The sequence below is a fragment of the Pagrus pagrus genome, assembly GCF_965226575.1.
Source record: "Pagrus pagrus genome assembly, chromosome: 9".
In the NCBI taxonomy this organism is placed as follows: Eukaryota; Metazoa; Chordata; class Actinopteri; order Spariformes; family Sparidae; genus Pagrus; species Pagrus pagrus.
The window spans coordinates 1,827,588-1,841,385 of NC_140193.1; the positions used below are offsets into that span (position 1 = coordinate 1,827,588).

Here is a 13,798-nt window from a genome sequence, read left to right on the forward strand (position 1 = left end):
AAGAGACGGTGCACGGCTGAGAGTTAGGCATCGTTTATTCCAAAATAGAAAGCTCTAAGGCAAAACAGACGAGAGAAAAGTGAAGAACGCTTCATAAAAAGCAAGACAGACGCACGTGAGGAACCGAGAGCTCACCGTCACTACACCCCCTCCTCTTCAGGCTGCATTTCAAGTCTTTACAAGAGGGATAGAAACCAGATTACTGCAACTATTGACAGACAACTGTTGTACAGTACAATATTACAGATATTCAAACGAGAGGCACCCCAAATTTGTGCAGTAATATCAACATATTGATAACGAGCTGTCAAATCTTTCACTACATCAGTTTGTAGTGTCGGGGGGACCGACAGGCCGCAGCGCTTCGGCAACAACAAAGAGTCCAGCTTCCTCTTTGTTTCAGCGCAGTCGCGTGTACATAAATAAAAGTTTAATGCGTGCAAAAAGTCCACTGCTGCTGCTTCTTCGTGTTGATGATGATGGAGTTCATGTCACTGTGGATGCTGCTGCTCCAGGGGTCTCACAGTCGGACCCTTTTGTGATTGTGTGATCAGCATAGTGTTCTGGATTGTGCATTTGAGAAAGTGACGCCTACGCTACTACTGTAAAATGATTAAAAGATGGATGGTATACACAATGAGGCTGTATTTAAAAAATCGGAGCACTGCAGTGAGAGATCTCTCACGGATGAAGTAAAATTATCAACGATGCTTCACAGAACCGCACAAGCGTTCTGCAGTTTAGTGTCTTTTTGACCAATTTCACCGAGGGTCACGCTTTGTTTTTGTGCTTCTTGGCAAGAATTCTTTAGAAAAGAAAAACACGTAAGGCCTTGTTAGTATCGTAAGTTTAAAACCAATTTAAATAGCAATTTTCTTCAGCATTCAATTTCTTTTTCTGTTTTTTAGAAAACTTCAAAGAACCCTGGAAAACAGGGTCGCTAGCTTTAATTATGAATCTGTACATAAATATTCCTTACAAAACAGGAGAACACAAAAATGAAACAAAAAAACACTACTTTCATATGTTTGTATATAAAAATAAGCATCTCTCCTCTTTTTTTTTTTCATTCTCTCCACTCGGGCTCTGCGACGAGCCGTGGAGTCAGTCGTAAGAGTGCGCACATCTACTCAAAACACAAGCATGCAAAAAGTGAAGACAAACTCTTACAGATACAACTTTAAAGTGTTGGCATCCAAAATGAGAGTTCAACCGGGGACGGGGACGAAATAAAAAGAATCAGTCAACATTTAGTAACGGAGCTTACAAACTTGCTTCGGGTGTTTTAACACTTCTTTTTTTCTTCCGTTTGTTTGATTTAATCTTTTTGAGCTTAAATATACAAAAAAAGTGCACTCGCATACGTCAACTAAATAATTATAAAACGGTTTCTGAAATGAAACTCCTGATGTACACACACGCAGCATAAACCGCCGTTCAGCAGGGTGGAGGGTTGGAAGAGTGCAGGACCGTCACGTCCTGTAGCTTTGTGCTCTATGTAAACCTAATGTGTGTGTGTGCGCGCTATGACTCGACGTGTGTCTGAACGCACATGCATTCTGCTGACCTATTTACGCACGTCGTGTGTATGTGTGTGTGTGTACTTGTGTGTGTAGATCAGAGTGTGAGGAAGTGTGTCCTCTACTGCAATGAGTCGCTGTTGTCCAGGCCCAGCCCGGCCATGTCCTCATCGTCCTCGTCCACGCTGTCCCCCGACTCGTCTTCACTGTGGCCTCCCAGCATCACCTGCTGCACCGCCAGCGTGGCGCCGTCTGATGTCAGGCTCTGCAGACCCTCCACGTTCATGGTCACCATGGTACCTGAGGATGGTAGAAACACTTTTTATTAGAGCGTGCTGAAGTGCCACAACTCTCCAACTTTGTGTTTTAGTCTCAAACGATGAATGATTTAAATTTGGTTGAGACAAAGTCAACACACTTGTGCTGTGGGCTACATGTCAGGGACAGACGGCGTGTTGTTATGAAGAGAGAAGAAGAACCACAGCAGCTGCAGACTGACGTCAGCAGTTAACTCGTCCAACAAGCTAAAGTTCAGTCCAGGCTGCGACAAACATTATTCCCACTGTCGATGAATCTGTTGATTATTTTCTCAATTAATCGATCGGTTGTTTGGTCTTTAAAATGTCGATCAGTGTTTTGTCAACGACCCTAAGATATTCAGTTTACTGTCACAGGAGGAGAGAAACCAGAAAATATTCACATGTAACAGGATGACATCAGAGGACTCTTTAAATATTACTCATCGATTATTAAAATAGTTGGTGATTAACTTAATAGTTCACAGCTCAGTGGTTAGTCTTTGCAGCTCTAGCTGAGAACAAGACGTGTGTTCATTTTTGAGAAACTGCAACGATTTGACTGGCTGAATGGAAACTTGCACAATATGGATTTTTTTTCAATCAAATAAAAATAACCGATGATAGAAACATTGAGTGAAACAACAGTGAAGACGTAGTGAGCAAAGATGGTTTATCTGATGTTCCAGCTGTGATCAGATTTTTTCACTCGTGTCGTTTTCTTCTTGTAAAAAAACGTCCTCACCTGACGACGTGCGTGGCTCGACACACGTGCAGCAGTTTGACGTCATGAGCACGACAACAGCGTGTTTGTTGTACTTCTTCAGTGTTTATTGGCTGCTCACAAACAGCTTTAAAGGTGCAAACCACCACCTACTGTGTGTAGATGCTGCACTTGTTAAGTCTTCAAAAGCAATTTAGCTTTGTATTATCGGCTATAATTTCTTTATCTGCCGATAAACAATGTACAATTTACATTAACAGTCTGATAGTTTATCCGATAAACATCCTGCATCCCTAGAAACTAGTCCTCCATCGACACAGATGGAGAACTAACGGTATTCTCACAACTTGATGCAAAGAAGACCAAAGAAGTGGACAATTTAAGATGGATGCATGATAAATTATCAGCCTTATAATGGGAAATGTCTATTATCAGCTATCAGCCGTTAATTAAATTCTAGCTGATAATCTGAAGCCAAACTGCTTTCACTGATTCCACCAGCGCAGCGGATGCAAGTTGGTTTGCGATCCACCAATAAACACAGAAGAAGAAGCCTTTCACTCCCTCAGGTGTGCATAAACTACAGCTAAGTAACTTTTTTCAAGAAATACATTTGTGAAATTATTTTATCTATATCGGCGATGAGATGCAGATAATTATCGGCTACCCTGCATCCCTAAATGTAAGTTCAGTTGGACTTTAAAGCCCATGAAAAAAATTATTTTACAGCGTAGAACAAACCCAGTTCTGTATTTTACTGTCCCAGCTGGAGCTCGAGGCAGACGACTTGTTGCCTCAAACACACAAGCAGCACATTCACAGTGAAATACATACGGCCTTGTTCTGACCGTGTTGTTAAAATCAATTTGGTGCAGCCAGACGATGAACTTCAACAGTTATTGATTATTTGTCACAAGTAATACGAGGTCGTATAAAAATCTACATCAGCGTTCTGATAGCTTTACGTTGATGAGTCGACCCCGAGTGCCCTGACAGGAAGTCTTCACTACATGAAGAACAGTGCTGCGTACCGTCTGGCATGGTAACCTGCTGGTGAGTTCCTCCCCCCGCGGCGATGGAGTCGGGCCAGAAGCGCTGCAGTGGCCGGTTCTGAGGCGTCTTCTTCTTGGCTTTTGGTGTCTCAGAGGAGCTGGCGTCCAACATGGGCTGCAGGATCCGCCTCCGTGCATTTATAAACCTGGAGACACCAAACACAGGTTGGTTTAGCACCGGCTGGAGCGTGTGTTGTTATAGTGTCCTGCAGAGCTTTAAACCTTTAGTCCTGACGGGCTGTGAAGAAAACATCTCCAACTAAAATTCCCTCAATCGAGCTGCAAACCTGTTTTTCTCAGTCAAAGACGGATAAATATTTCACACTGGTCAGAAAACAGTTTCAAAGAGAGACTGAAGTTAAAGATATTAAAAAAGTAACTACCTGAGTGGCTTCCATCAGCTGCCTGATTGGTGCTGCGCAAGTTTAACTCTCAACAGAGGTGAAAAGGAAGTAAGTATCTCACTTATTAGCAACTTTGGTGATCAACTCGGGAGAAAACGATGTGTCTAATTCAGAGTATTATTGATTAAAACGTTTTTTAAAAAGTTTAACGTTGTCTGGATGTTTTCTGATGCGGTATGTGTTCCCTGTTGACCTTCTGTATTCATGATGACGAATGTGACACACAAGGGGGAGGAAAACGGGGATAAACTCTCCTGCTGGCAATGTGAAAGTAAACAACCACCTTTTTTAATGGTTTTAGTGCGTATACGCTCTGATTTTGGTGTAAAAGTAGTATAAATATATCTAGCAACAAAAGTGGAAAAAGAGCGAGTTACCCTTCTATGACTGAGGCTGTGAACCTCAAACGGACGGCAAAAAGTTCTGTGCTGGCCGAGATTTAAAATCTCAGATTTGGAAATATGACATTAATCATCTTGTTTTTAAAAGTTATTTACAAGTTTCTATCTTTGAATTTATGGTATATTCTTAAATGGATCACAAGTATGTCTTCTACGCCTCAGTTTGTCAGGAAATCTAAAAAATTAATAAAAGGAAATGAACTTTTTCTGTAGCGCCTTTCAAATCCTAAAGTTAGGAGAAATAAAACAAAATAAATATGTAATTAAATCTGGGATTTCGAGAGCAATAAACAAGAAATATAAAACACACGGTTAAAACAAGCTTGATAAGACAGAGAAGCCACATCTGCTTTTACTAAAACATTCAAGTAACAACATTTGCCTTCAATTGTTCAGTAATTTGATTTTCTATATTTCAAACTTTTGAAAACTGACGCCTGAACTCACCAGTTGTTGACCTGCAGGAGCGTCAGGTTCGTCTGAGTGGCGATCTGTTTCTTCTCGTCCTCTGTTGGATACGGGTGCTGCAGCAGAGGAAGAAATGACTCAGCGTTTCCTTTTTAAGGATTAAAGTGTTAAACGGGCAAAGATTTGCTGCGCACACACACACACACACTCACCCCGATGTGCTGGAAGAGCCACGAGCGCATGACATTGGTGGCGTGTTTGGGTAGGACGCCACGTTTGTTCTTGGTTGAGTTATCGTCGTGATTAAAGAGGTTCAGGTCCTGGTGAAACTGCAGCTGGAGCTGAACACAGACGACAACAACACTTAACCGGCTGGGATTTAAACAGAACAACGTCTGAACGAGCCACGACGAAGCTTCTCTCAAGAACAACAATGACAACATCTGCAGCAGTGGGTGTAGAGAAACACACGATACATATTCATATCAAATATATGATAAAGGAGTGATGTAACGTCTTTGATTATCAACACTTTCACACACAAAAGTTTCAAGGATATTAAAATAATCCTTCTTGGGAAAATCTACAGTCAAAATAACCCAGAAAGTCAGTTTTTCAAGCAGGACCAAATATGAATTTTTAAAAATTACAGATTCTTTGTTCTGTTAAAAAAAATGACTTCCTGTTAATTAATTCATTTGATGAGTGTAACCACTCAACAACAACTATCTAAAAGCATAAATGTTGTAAATGATCTTGGATGTTCGGGACAAATTTCAACTCAATCCAGTGAAAAACAAGCGATCGATGAGGTTTTTACAGTTCACATGCAGAGAATCACCAACATGATGAAATTTAGCTCCGAGGGCCAAACTTAAAAAATTAAAAAGTATTTGGAGAACAGCTACAGGATTTTGCAAGATCTCATGATTTTAAAGGAAGTTTCAACATTTTTTCAAGAACATCCCGAGATGAACTGTGTGGCCCCGAGCGAGTCGGTACGGAAAGACCCTACAGCCAAATACTGGACCTGGCCTGTAATGCTTAACTTTACCACTAGGTGTCACTCGAGACTGAACCACTCCTGAGCGAAACATAACGAGAGCCCATGAATAAGAGTGTGGCGGCACCACAATCCATCAGGACAACTGTGATACATATTTTTGTTGTTTACCATTCAGCTAAACTTTTCTTCTTCTGGAGTTTAACATCAAAATAATAAATAAATAAAACCTTGAAAGTCAATTTACTAAAACACTTCCTACAAATGTTTGTCATTATAGAAATTCCTTAAACTATTTCTAAACAGGTCTTTTATTGTGAGTCGGCTGCTTTAACAATCAGTCATTAGTTAATCATTTATAATATAATATATATTTTTATCTAACCACTGACACAAAAACACAGCGGTTTTACCAGTTTTTTCACTTTGTGTAGGGAGGACCGAAACGGCCATGGGTCAAACATATTTCCTTCATTTTCCCGTAATAATGAGTTAAATTATATTTGTTTTCTTGATATAATGAGATCATTCAGTCGAGATCTCCAGATAAAAAACTACTGGAATCGATGCCAGGAACAATTTGTCCATCATGTTGACAAAATATGAAGCGAGCTCGACTGACAACATCACGTTCACTCAGTTTCTACTCAATCAAAGACTAATTTAGAATAAAGCACAACAGCACAAAACAAATGTAGAAAACGGCTTCCCTTCCCTACATGTTCGAGTCCTCCATCAGCCATCATTGCTTTCTTGTGAATTAATTATGTCGTTATCTTGGGAAACACCGGTTGTTATCTCGTGATAATGACATAAATATCTTGTGATCTCAAGAAAACAAATAAAGTTTAACTGCAGCTGTGTTATCACAGGATAACAGAGGAAATAATATGTCAGCTCCACGGCCTCATGTACGTCCCCTTTAATGCCTCCACACCTCCTCATTTCAGGAACACTGCTTCAGCCTCACAGGCACACGGAGAGAAGGAGTACCTGATTGTTTTGGACGCGTATTGTCCCGGGAGACAGAGCCTGTGTTACCACCTGGCCCTGAGGAGTGACGACTGTAACAGGCTGGTACACCGTGCCACCTGGAATTAACACACACACACACACACACACACACACACACACACACAGAGATTAATATAATCCACTGACAGCTGCCTGTAAACAGCTCTGATTATCGTGTCCCGCTGCTTCATGACAACATAGCAGCTGCAGTAACAGTCAAGTACCTGAGGGAGCGGTCGTATGCCAAGGTGACATACCTGCAACCACCTGGGTGGGGTTGACAGCTGTCACAGTAACGTTCCCCTGCTGCAGGGCTGACGCGGGCACCACAATTTGACCCTGGGGACTGATGGTCCCCGAGATGGAGCTGGTGGTCTGCAGAGCACAGAGCAGGCAACAGCAACGTTAGGAATAATAATTAACTTGCTGTCTGATCCAGCTGTTCATGGCACCCAGCGGTGATGATCTTGTGTTCAGTCCAGCCAGAGTCCCTACCTGAGTCTTGGTGGGTGAGAAGCCCTGGACCTGGCCTGTTACGGGGGAGTACGGGCTTCCCGGGTCTCCACTCAGCAGAGTCTCGCTGTTCATCTTTGTCTTGAGGCAGGCGATGTAGCGGCTGCAGAAGTCCTTACAAAGGTCGCTCACCTTCTCCAGCTCCAGCAGGTGGATCCGCAGCACCTGGATGGCTTTCACCATCTGAACGACAGAGGCGGCGTTAAGAATACAACTGAAAGGTTCACGACAGTCGACGAAAAGCTTTTTCCAGCAGAGTTTTTGTCTTTTCTTCTTTCTTCCTTCATCTTATAATGTTGTATTCCTCATTGAGGTCCTACTGCTGGCTCACTGTTGATTAATCATGGATTATTTTCTAAATTAGTTTAGCGTGTTAAATGTCCAAAAATGTTTCCGTCACCCTCAAATGTCTTTTGTCCACACCCCAAAGATATCGAGTTTACTGTCATAGAGGAACTAATTTGATTTTCAAAATAGTTGGCAATTAGTTTAATAGTTGACAACTAATCGATTAATCGTTGCAGCTCTGGACACGACTTGGTTTATAAAAGTAACAAGCCTGCAGCGACATGACTGATGGAAAGAGAGAAGATGTGATGATAAATCGTTGTGTTTCAGAGGCGGTCCTGATCAATGTAAAACTTTCAAAACCTTCAGATACCCTGTGTTAACATTTAGCTCATCTTTTATGTGTTACAGTTGGCAAGGAAGAATTCAGAATAATCAATGAAAGTGATAAAACTGAGTCAGAAAGTGATTTCAACATAATGAGCAAAAGCTAAAATACCACACATACAGTGTCAAACTAGTAGAGCTGCAACGATTAGTAGATTAGACCATCATAAGAAAATTAGTTGGAAACTATTTTTATTAATCATTTCTGTCATTTCTGAAGCAAAAGCATCGTCTGCTTCCAGCTTCTTAGATGTGAGCATTCGCTGCTTTTCTTCATCATTTCTGTCAGTAAATGAAGAGTTTGGGGGTTTTGGACTGTTGGTTGGACAGAAGAAGTCATTTGAAGACGTCACTCTGGACTGGAGGTTTTTTCACAACACTGGTTTGTCGAGAAAACAATCATCAGATTAATCTATAATAAAAATAATTGTTAGTTGCAGCTCTACAACTGGAGGTTAAAAGATATCTCTAGCAGATTCTTCTGGTATTTCTGTCCCTCGTGGTTGGGTGAGGGAAACTAAAGTTAAACCTGGCTCCTTCAGGAGGGTCAGAGGTCAGGGTCAGCTACAGCACCAGACCCCATGTTGTATTTCAAACGGTTCAAGTGTCCGAGTTGAAACTTAGTCAGATTCACCAGCTCGGTCACACTGATGGTGACGTCTAATCCTGAGGAGGTCCTGTATTCTGATAAACATGTGGCTAGGACTGCATCTCACCAGGCTGCTGAGGTTAAAGGTCACCGACTACCGAGTGTGTGAGGTTCCACTTTGGATTTCTTTGTGAAATACCTCACATTCTTGTTTTGGTTTTGTCAAATACCTCAGATCTAAAACAGTTTTTCAGTCACCTGCTCCTGTGTTGAAAGCCCAAAATATAAATCTTTACCAGATGTGAACGGGAGCTGAAGGTCCAACAGATGCTCGAATCAGACGACAACCGGTCAAATCTAACTCTGTCAACAAGCTTTGACTCTGATTAATAACAACTCTTTTTCCATTTTAGAAAAATAAAACTGTATTATTCTCTTCTTGTCTTTCAAACAAGTCTGTTTATGCTGCCAACTCTCAATATGTAGTTCACCCTTAAAGTAGTTTGGGTGATTTATGGGCCTGAGCAGTGTGTAAAAGTAAAAGAAAAACAGCAACCAGAAATGATGGGTTAGAGGATTTCCACCCCTGAGTTTCTCACCAAGTTGTCGAGTTCAGGGTCTTCGCTGAAGAAGGGTTTTCCCTCCTTCTCCTGACTGCGGACAAAGTTCTCGATGTCCACGTCGAAGCTGGCCGAAGTGATGCAGTCGGAGCTCAGCGTCGACTGTTCACACTTCTCAAACAGCAGGGCCAGGAGAGGGAACAGGGGATGTCTGTGGAAGGTGCACAAGGACAGGAAAAGGTGCTTAATTGCACATTTATTTCAAACAACATATTATTACACCTTCTCCTCAGTGATATCGTCTGGATTTAACGCAACAAAAAAGGTGTTGAAGTTATCCGAAAGCTTTGATTTTTCCTCGTCTACTGAACACAAGACTACAGCGATACGACTCTACAGTTCAACCAGTACACTGACAGACACTCCAATAAATTAGCTGTATGTGAGACCATGTGACTTGTTTGTGGGCTCTGATTAGACTGTGCGTGGGCAGTGTGAACAAAACAAATGCAACAAACACTTCCATTAGTTCAGACAACAAAACAATCAGCAGTAGGTGTTAAAACACTCTTTCACTTTTCAAATTCCAGAAAGAAATATGAAAGTCACATGAACAAAGGGGAGGACTTCACGGACATCATATGATTTCCCCAGTGATAAGACAGATTTAGGAACAGAGGCCACAAGCACAGTTAGTTCTACCGATATATGGAGGCTTTGTCCACGTCCATGGGTGTCTGCGGCTCTGTGGGCGCCGGGCTGGGCGCCTCTGCCAACGTCCCCTCGATAAACTTCTGCTCCGAATCGCTGTCTACCGTCGCCACACCTTGCATCTGCAGAAAAAAAAAGAAAAAGAGGAAAAACAAAGACGTGAGGAAAAGAAAGAGAGACAGAAACTGACAGAAGAGGTGAGGAGAAAGGCGGAGAATGAGCGACATAAAGACATCATGTGAAGAGCGAGAGTGGCTGCAGGGCAAAGCCTCACACAGAGCTTTGCTTCAATATGAAAAGTCATGAGAACAAGGTCTGTACGTTCTCACACAAGACTGAGATTACTTTAATCTGAAGTGATGTGTTTACAAGGGTTAGGGTTTTCAGTCCTGTATCAGCTAATCACAGCACTCTTTAGAGAGGTTGAGCTTAAAAGAAAAGTTCACCCAAAAATTTAAACTCAGTCATCATCTCCTCCGTGCTGATAGACGGTCGGGTGAAGTTTCGTAGTAAAACGTAAAAAACAACCAAAGAAACCATTCTGCTTGTCTGACGTAATCCGAGTCTACAGACGCCCCAAGATCTGAAAATTGATTTGAGAAGACGTTATTCACACCCTTGATGCGCGGACGAGGTTTTACACCCCAACATTTTTAGCTCAGCAGCAACAGTGAAGATTTCCCCTTAAAAAAGGGTGTAGATGAAGTCTTTTCACGTCGATTTGGAGACTTGGATTACACCGGACCAGCTGTACGGAGCCATTTTACGTTTTTCTGGTTGCCTTTCCCGTTTTAGAAACAAGTGACTTCAGTTGTTGCAGAATGCTGCAACGCTGTTTTACTGTGAAGCTCCAGAAATGTTTTGTGGACTATGAAACTTGACTTTCCATCAGCATGGGGGAGGAGATGATGACTCCATAAATCTACTTAGAAATCCTCATAAAAGACGCTCCTCACATGTGCAGAACTTGTCTGAGAAACATCATGTTTTTAACTTTTCTTCAGTATCACAATAACCCACTGATAGTTGTCTGTACATCCATGAGTACACTGCAAACAGGAAGTGCTAACAGCTAATTCAGCAGAGTTTTAATGGAGTTTTTGGTTGTTTTTTTGGTTTTAAAACAAGTTTAGCAGAATGCTGCAACACTGTTTTGTTGTGAAGCTCCAGAAATGTTTTGTTGACTATGAAACTTGACCTGACTTTATATCAGCATGGAGTCAATGAGTGAATATTCATTTTTGGATGAATCTTTCCTTTAACACACCTTAAGTGAAAGGATGCACTAAAATGTGTGTCTGCATTGTCTCAAGCCCACCGTGGCTAGACTGCATCCAGACAATCACGATGCAGGCGTAAACACTAACATATCTAGTGTTGCGATCCGATTGCAACTGAGAATATAATGGAGACACTCTGTTTACACACCTGTCACCACATGCAAATTACAGGACACATTAGAATGCGGCCGCAGCCTCTGCAGCGCTCAGCTCGAGGCGCATTCATAGATCAGGAGCCAGGTTTCTCCTCCTTTTCTTTCACACAACCCAGGGCATAAATCCCATCCCCGACCATGTGACTGAGACCAACAATGACTTAGATTGAGCACAAACATGCTAAAAATAAGCACTTGCTTGGGGTGGAAAATTTCTCATTAGTCATAGATCCTTCTCAGCTCTCGACACCCCCAAATTTGGCACTTGAATAAAGATGTTTTGTAAGCAATTTACATAAGCACAGACACAAATACTTGGCAGAAAAGGGGTCTTCAAACTGCATCAGTGTCTCATACGGTGATTTATTTGTGGTGGCCTGCCACAGACGGACACGCACGCCGCCAACAGATTACTAAAACTGATGTAATAGCATTAAAATTGCCTGTGTTATGGTGTTACATGCATAATTTGTTTCCCTTTGTCTGGCCGTCCAGGCTGACTTATCACCACTAAAAATAAACAGGGGGATCCATGTGCAGAGGATGCAGAACACTGTGAGTTGTAGCCTGAAACATTTCCTCTGTTGTTGTTGCAAACACTGTTGTGGATGATTATCTTCAGTAAACAAGTATAAAAAAGTGCAGATGGAGCCGGCTGTGTTCAGGCCTCGAGGTCCCACACCAAATATCTCCCTCTCACCCACCTGCTGCTCTCCCTTTGGGTACTTGTCTATGGAAACCGACTGGGCTGCCATCACGTTCACTGCAGATGCTGCAAACACTGGGGCATTATAGAGCGCAGGGACAGGTGGCCAACCTACACAATACACACATTACACAGTTAGACTAGCTTTAATAATGCAACTGTCATGATGTCAGAATGATTACATGATGGTTGGCTGTTTCTGAACTGTGCTGGTGTGATTAGAGGAGGAAAAAACAAGCTTATTTTCATACTTCAAAGGACAGATGTTGAACATTAATGCTGATTAATGTGACTTTCTGCTGGGTGTTTCATTAAAAACCGACATTATCATGATTAAAAATGGACGTGGAGTTTTTGGAGGCGATGCAGGACAACAAGAGAAGTTATAAAAAATGTAAATAAACTAAAATCTTGATGTGTGTCGGTATGTGCACACACACATCTGGGCAAAACAAGGGAATGTGAAGGCACCCTCATAAAAACAGTCACATTACACATAAAAGGGACAGCGTTTACCAATTTATTCCGATATATCCTGTAATTATTATTACAGGTTTTTGTTCAGGCCTTTCCTATAAAAGAGCAGAGGCTGTTAAACAAACCCTGAGGTGCCTTGTTGTGGTAATAGTGAGCTTATGTTAACTGCTTTTAACACACCCACCACGATGGAATTAGCTTTTAGCCCCGTGTTAGCTGCTCGTAACATTTGTGGCGGCAAAAGGACGTAAAAGTTTAAAAAAGCCTCCGTGCTAACATCAGCTAACTGTCCTCTAACTGTGAGAATAACAGTGTAACTCGCAGACAAAGAGGCTCGTCTGGAGTCAGCCTCGATTTCCCACAATATTTAGCTAGCTCGCAATGCTAACGCTACACTCGCGTTAGCTCCCGAACCCGATCTGAGGCACACCGTGTGGTCGAGCTACGGCTAACGTTAGCAAGGTGGCTAACGGTTAACTTTAAAGTGTTTCTCGTGCTGGGACGGTGCAGCCAAAATGCAAAGCGCCATATTTAGCAAAGGGAATCGGTGCCAAAAAAAACAAGCTAACCCCGCTATGCTAGCCAGGTACAAAAAAAGACCCCGCTGCGGATTGATACGAACAGAGCCGTTTGCCCGAATAACAAGACGGCAGCGGCCGCTTCTCCATTAACATTTTAAATGAATATGCATTCCTCGTCAGTCGCGTTCACTAATTCGACTGCAGTGATAATAAGAAGCGTTGGCTGCACACCAGGCTACCCCGGTTGATCCTCAAAACCTTCCCACATCAGTCAATCAATCAAGCGGGGACAGCTGCCCTCTCCTTCCCCTCCCCTCCGCGCTAACGTTACGACTGTCGGGCCTCGTTTCTAGCTCTCGCCCTTTGCTTTTCCACAATCCTCCTCTGCCCCCAAAACGCCGACATATTTTTTTACCCCCCCTCCCCTGTATACAGATTTTTTTTTAATTCTTCCCGGAGCTCTGCCGCTTCTGCTTCCCCTCCAAAAACACCCTCCGCCGCCCCGACTAGGTCCGCGCTCCTCGCCCCGGGGCATTTTTGCGTGCGGCCCAGATTGTTTGATTGATAGGGAACGGAAAAAGAGGGATTTTGAGTGACAGCTTACCTGAGTGCCAATCTTCGTCACACTGACAAGCGGCTGCAGCAATCGGGACCCGCAGTTGTCGCGTTGCGTCATCGCGTAAGGGCACGCAGGGGCGCTCGGCTCATGAATAATCATGAGGTGGGCGGAGACATGACGTCCTGCTGCCTGAGAGTCCCTCTGCACCCTGCTGGGGGTTTTTCTCGCTC

General features: G+C 42.7%; 1 protein-coding gene across 4 annotated transcripts; it reads right to left on the reverse strand.

The window, feature by feature from the left end:
- Positions 1-17: 17 nt before the first annotated feature.
- pknox1.1 (pbx/knotted 1 homeobox 1.1) lies at positions 18-13,704 on the reverse strand. 4 transcript variants are annotated; one of them, XM_084362191.1, is made up of 11 exons: positions 13,614-13,704; positions 12,010-12,122; positions 9,862-9,992; positions 9,199-9,370; positions 7,318-7,518; positions 7,047-7,197; positions 6,802-6,899; positions 5,018-5,146; positions 4,845-4,921; positions 3,572-3,738; positions 18-1,820 (listed from the first exon to the last, which is right to left on the reverse strand). In XM_084362191.1, exons 2-11 carry the CDS (start codon positions 12,058-12,060, stop codon positions 1,642-1,644), a joined length of 1,356 nt encoding a protein of 451 aa, XP_084218317.1. In that variant the 5' UTR covers positions 12,061-12,122; positions 13,614-13,704; the 3' UTR covers positions 18-1,641. The 4 variants fall into 4 exon arrangements, with proteins under 4 accessions (XP_084218317.1, XP_084218318.1, XP_084218316.1 ...); XM_084362192.1 differs by having other exon boundaries at positions 7,080-7,197; positions 13,614-13,695; XM_084362190.1 differs by lacking the exon at positions 13,614-13,704 and adding an exon at positions 13,241-13,406.
- Between the last annotated feature and the right edge of the window lie 94 nt (positions 13,705-13,798).

Excerpts from the sequence above, each read along its gene's own strand:
- pknox1.1 (XM_084362191.1), bottom strand. The coding sequence starts at position 12,060 with ATGGCAGCCCAGTCGGTTTCCATAGACAAGTACCCAAAGGGAGAGCAG. Across the intron at positions 7,519-9,198 it reads ACCCTGAACTCGACAACTTG|ATGGTGAAAGCCATCCAGGT; the intron begins GTGAGAAACTCA and ends TCTGTCGTTCAG. Across the intron at positions 1,821-3,571 it reads GCAGGTTACCATGCCAGACG|GTACCATGGTGACCATGAAC; the intron begins GTACGCAGCACT and ends TACCATCCTCAG.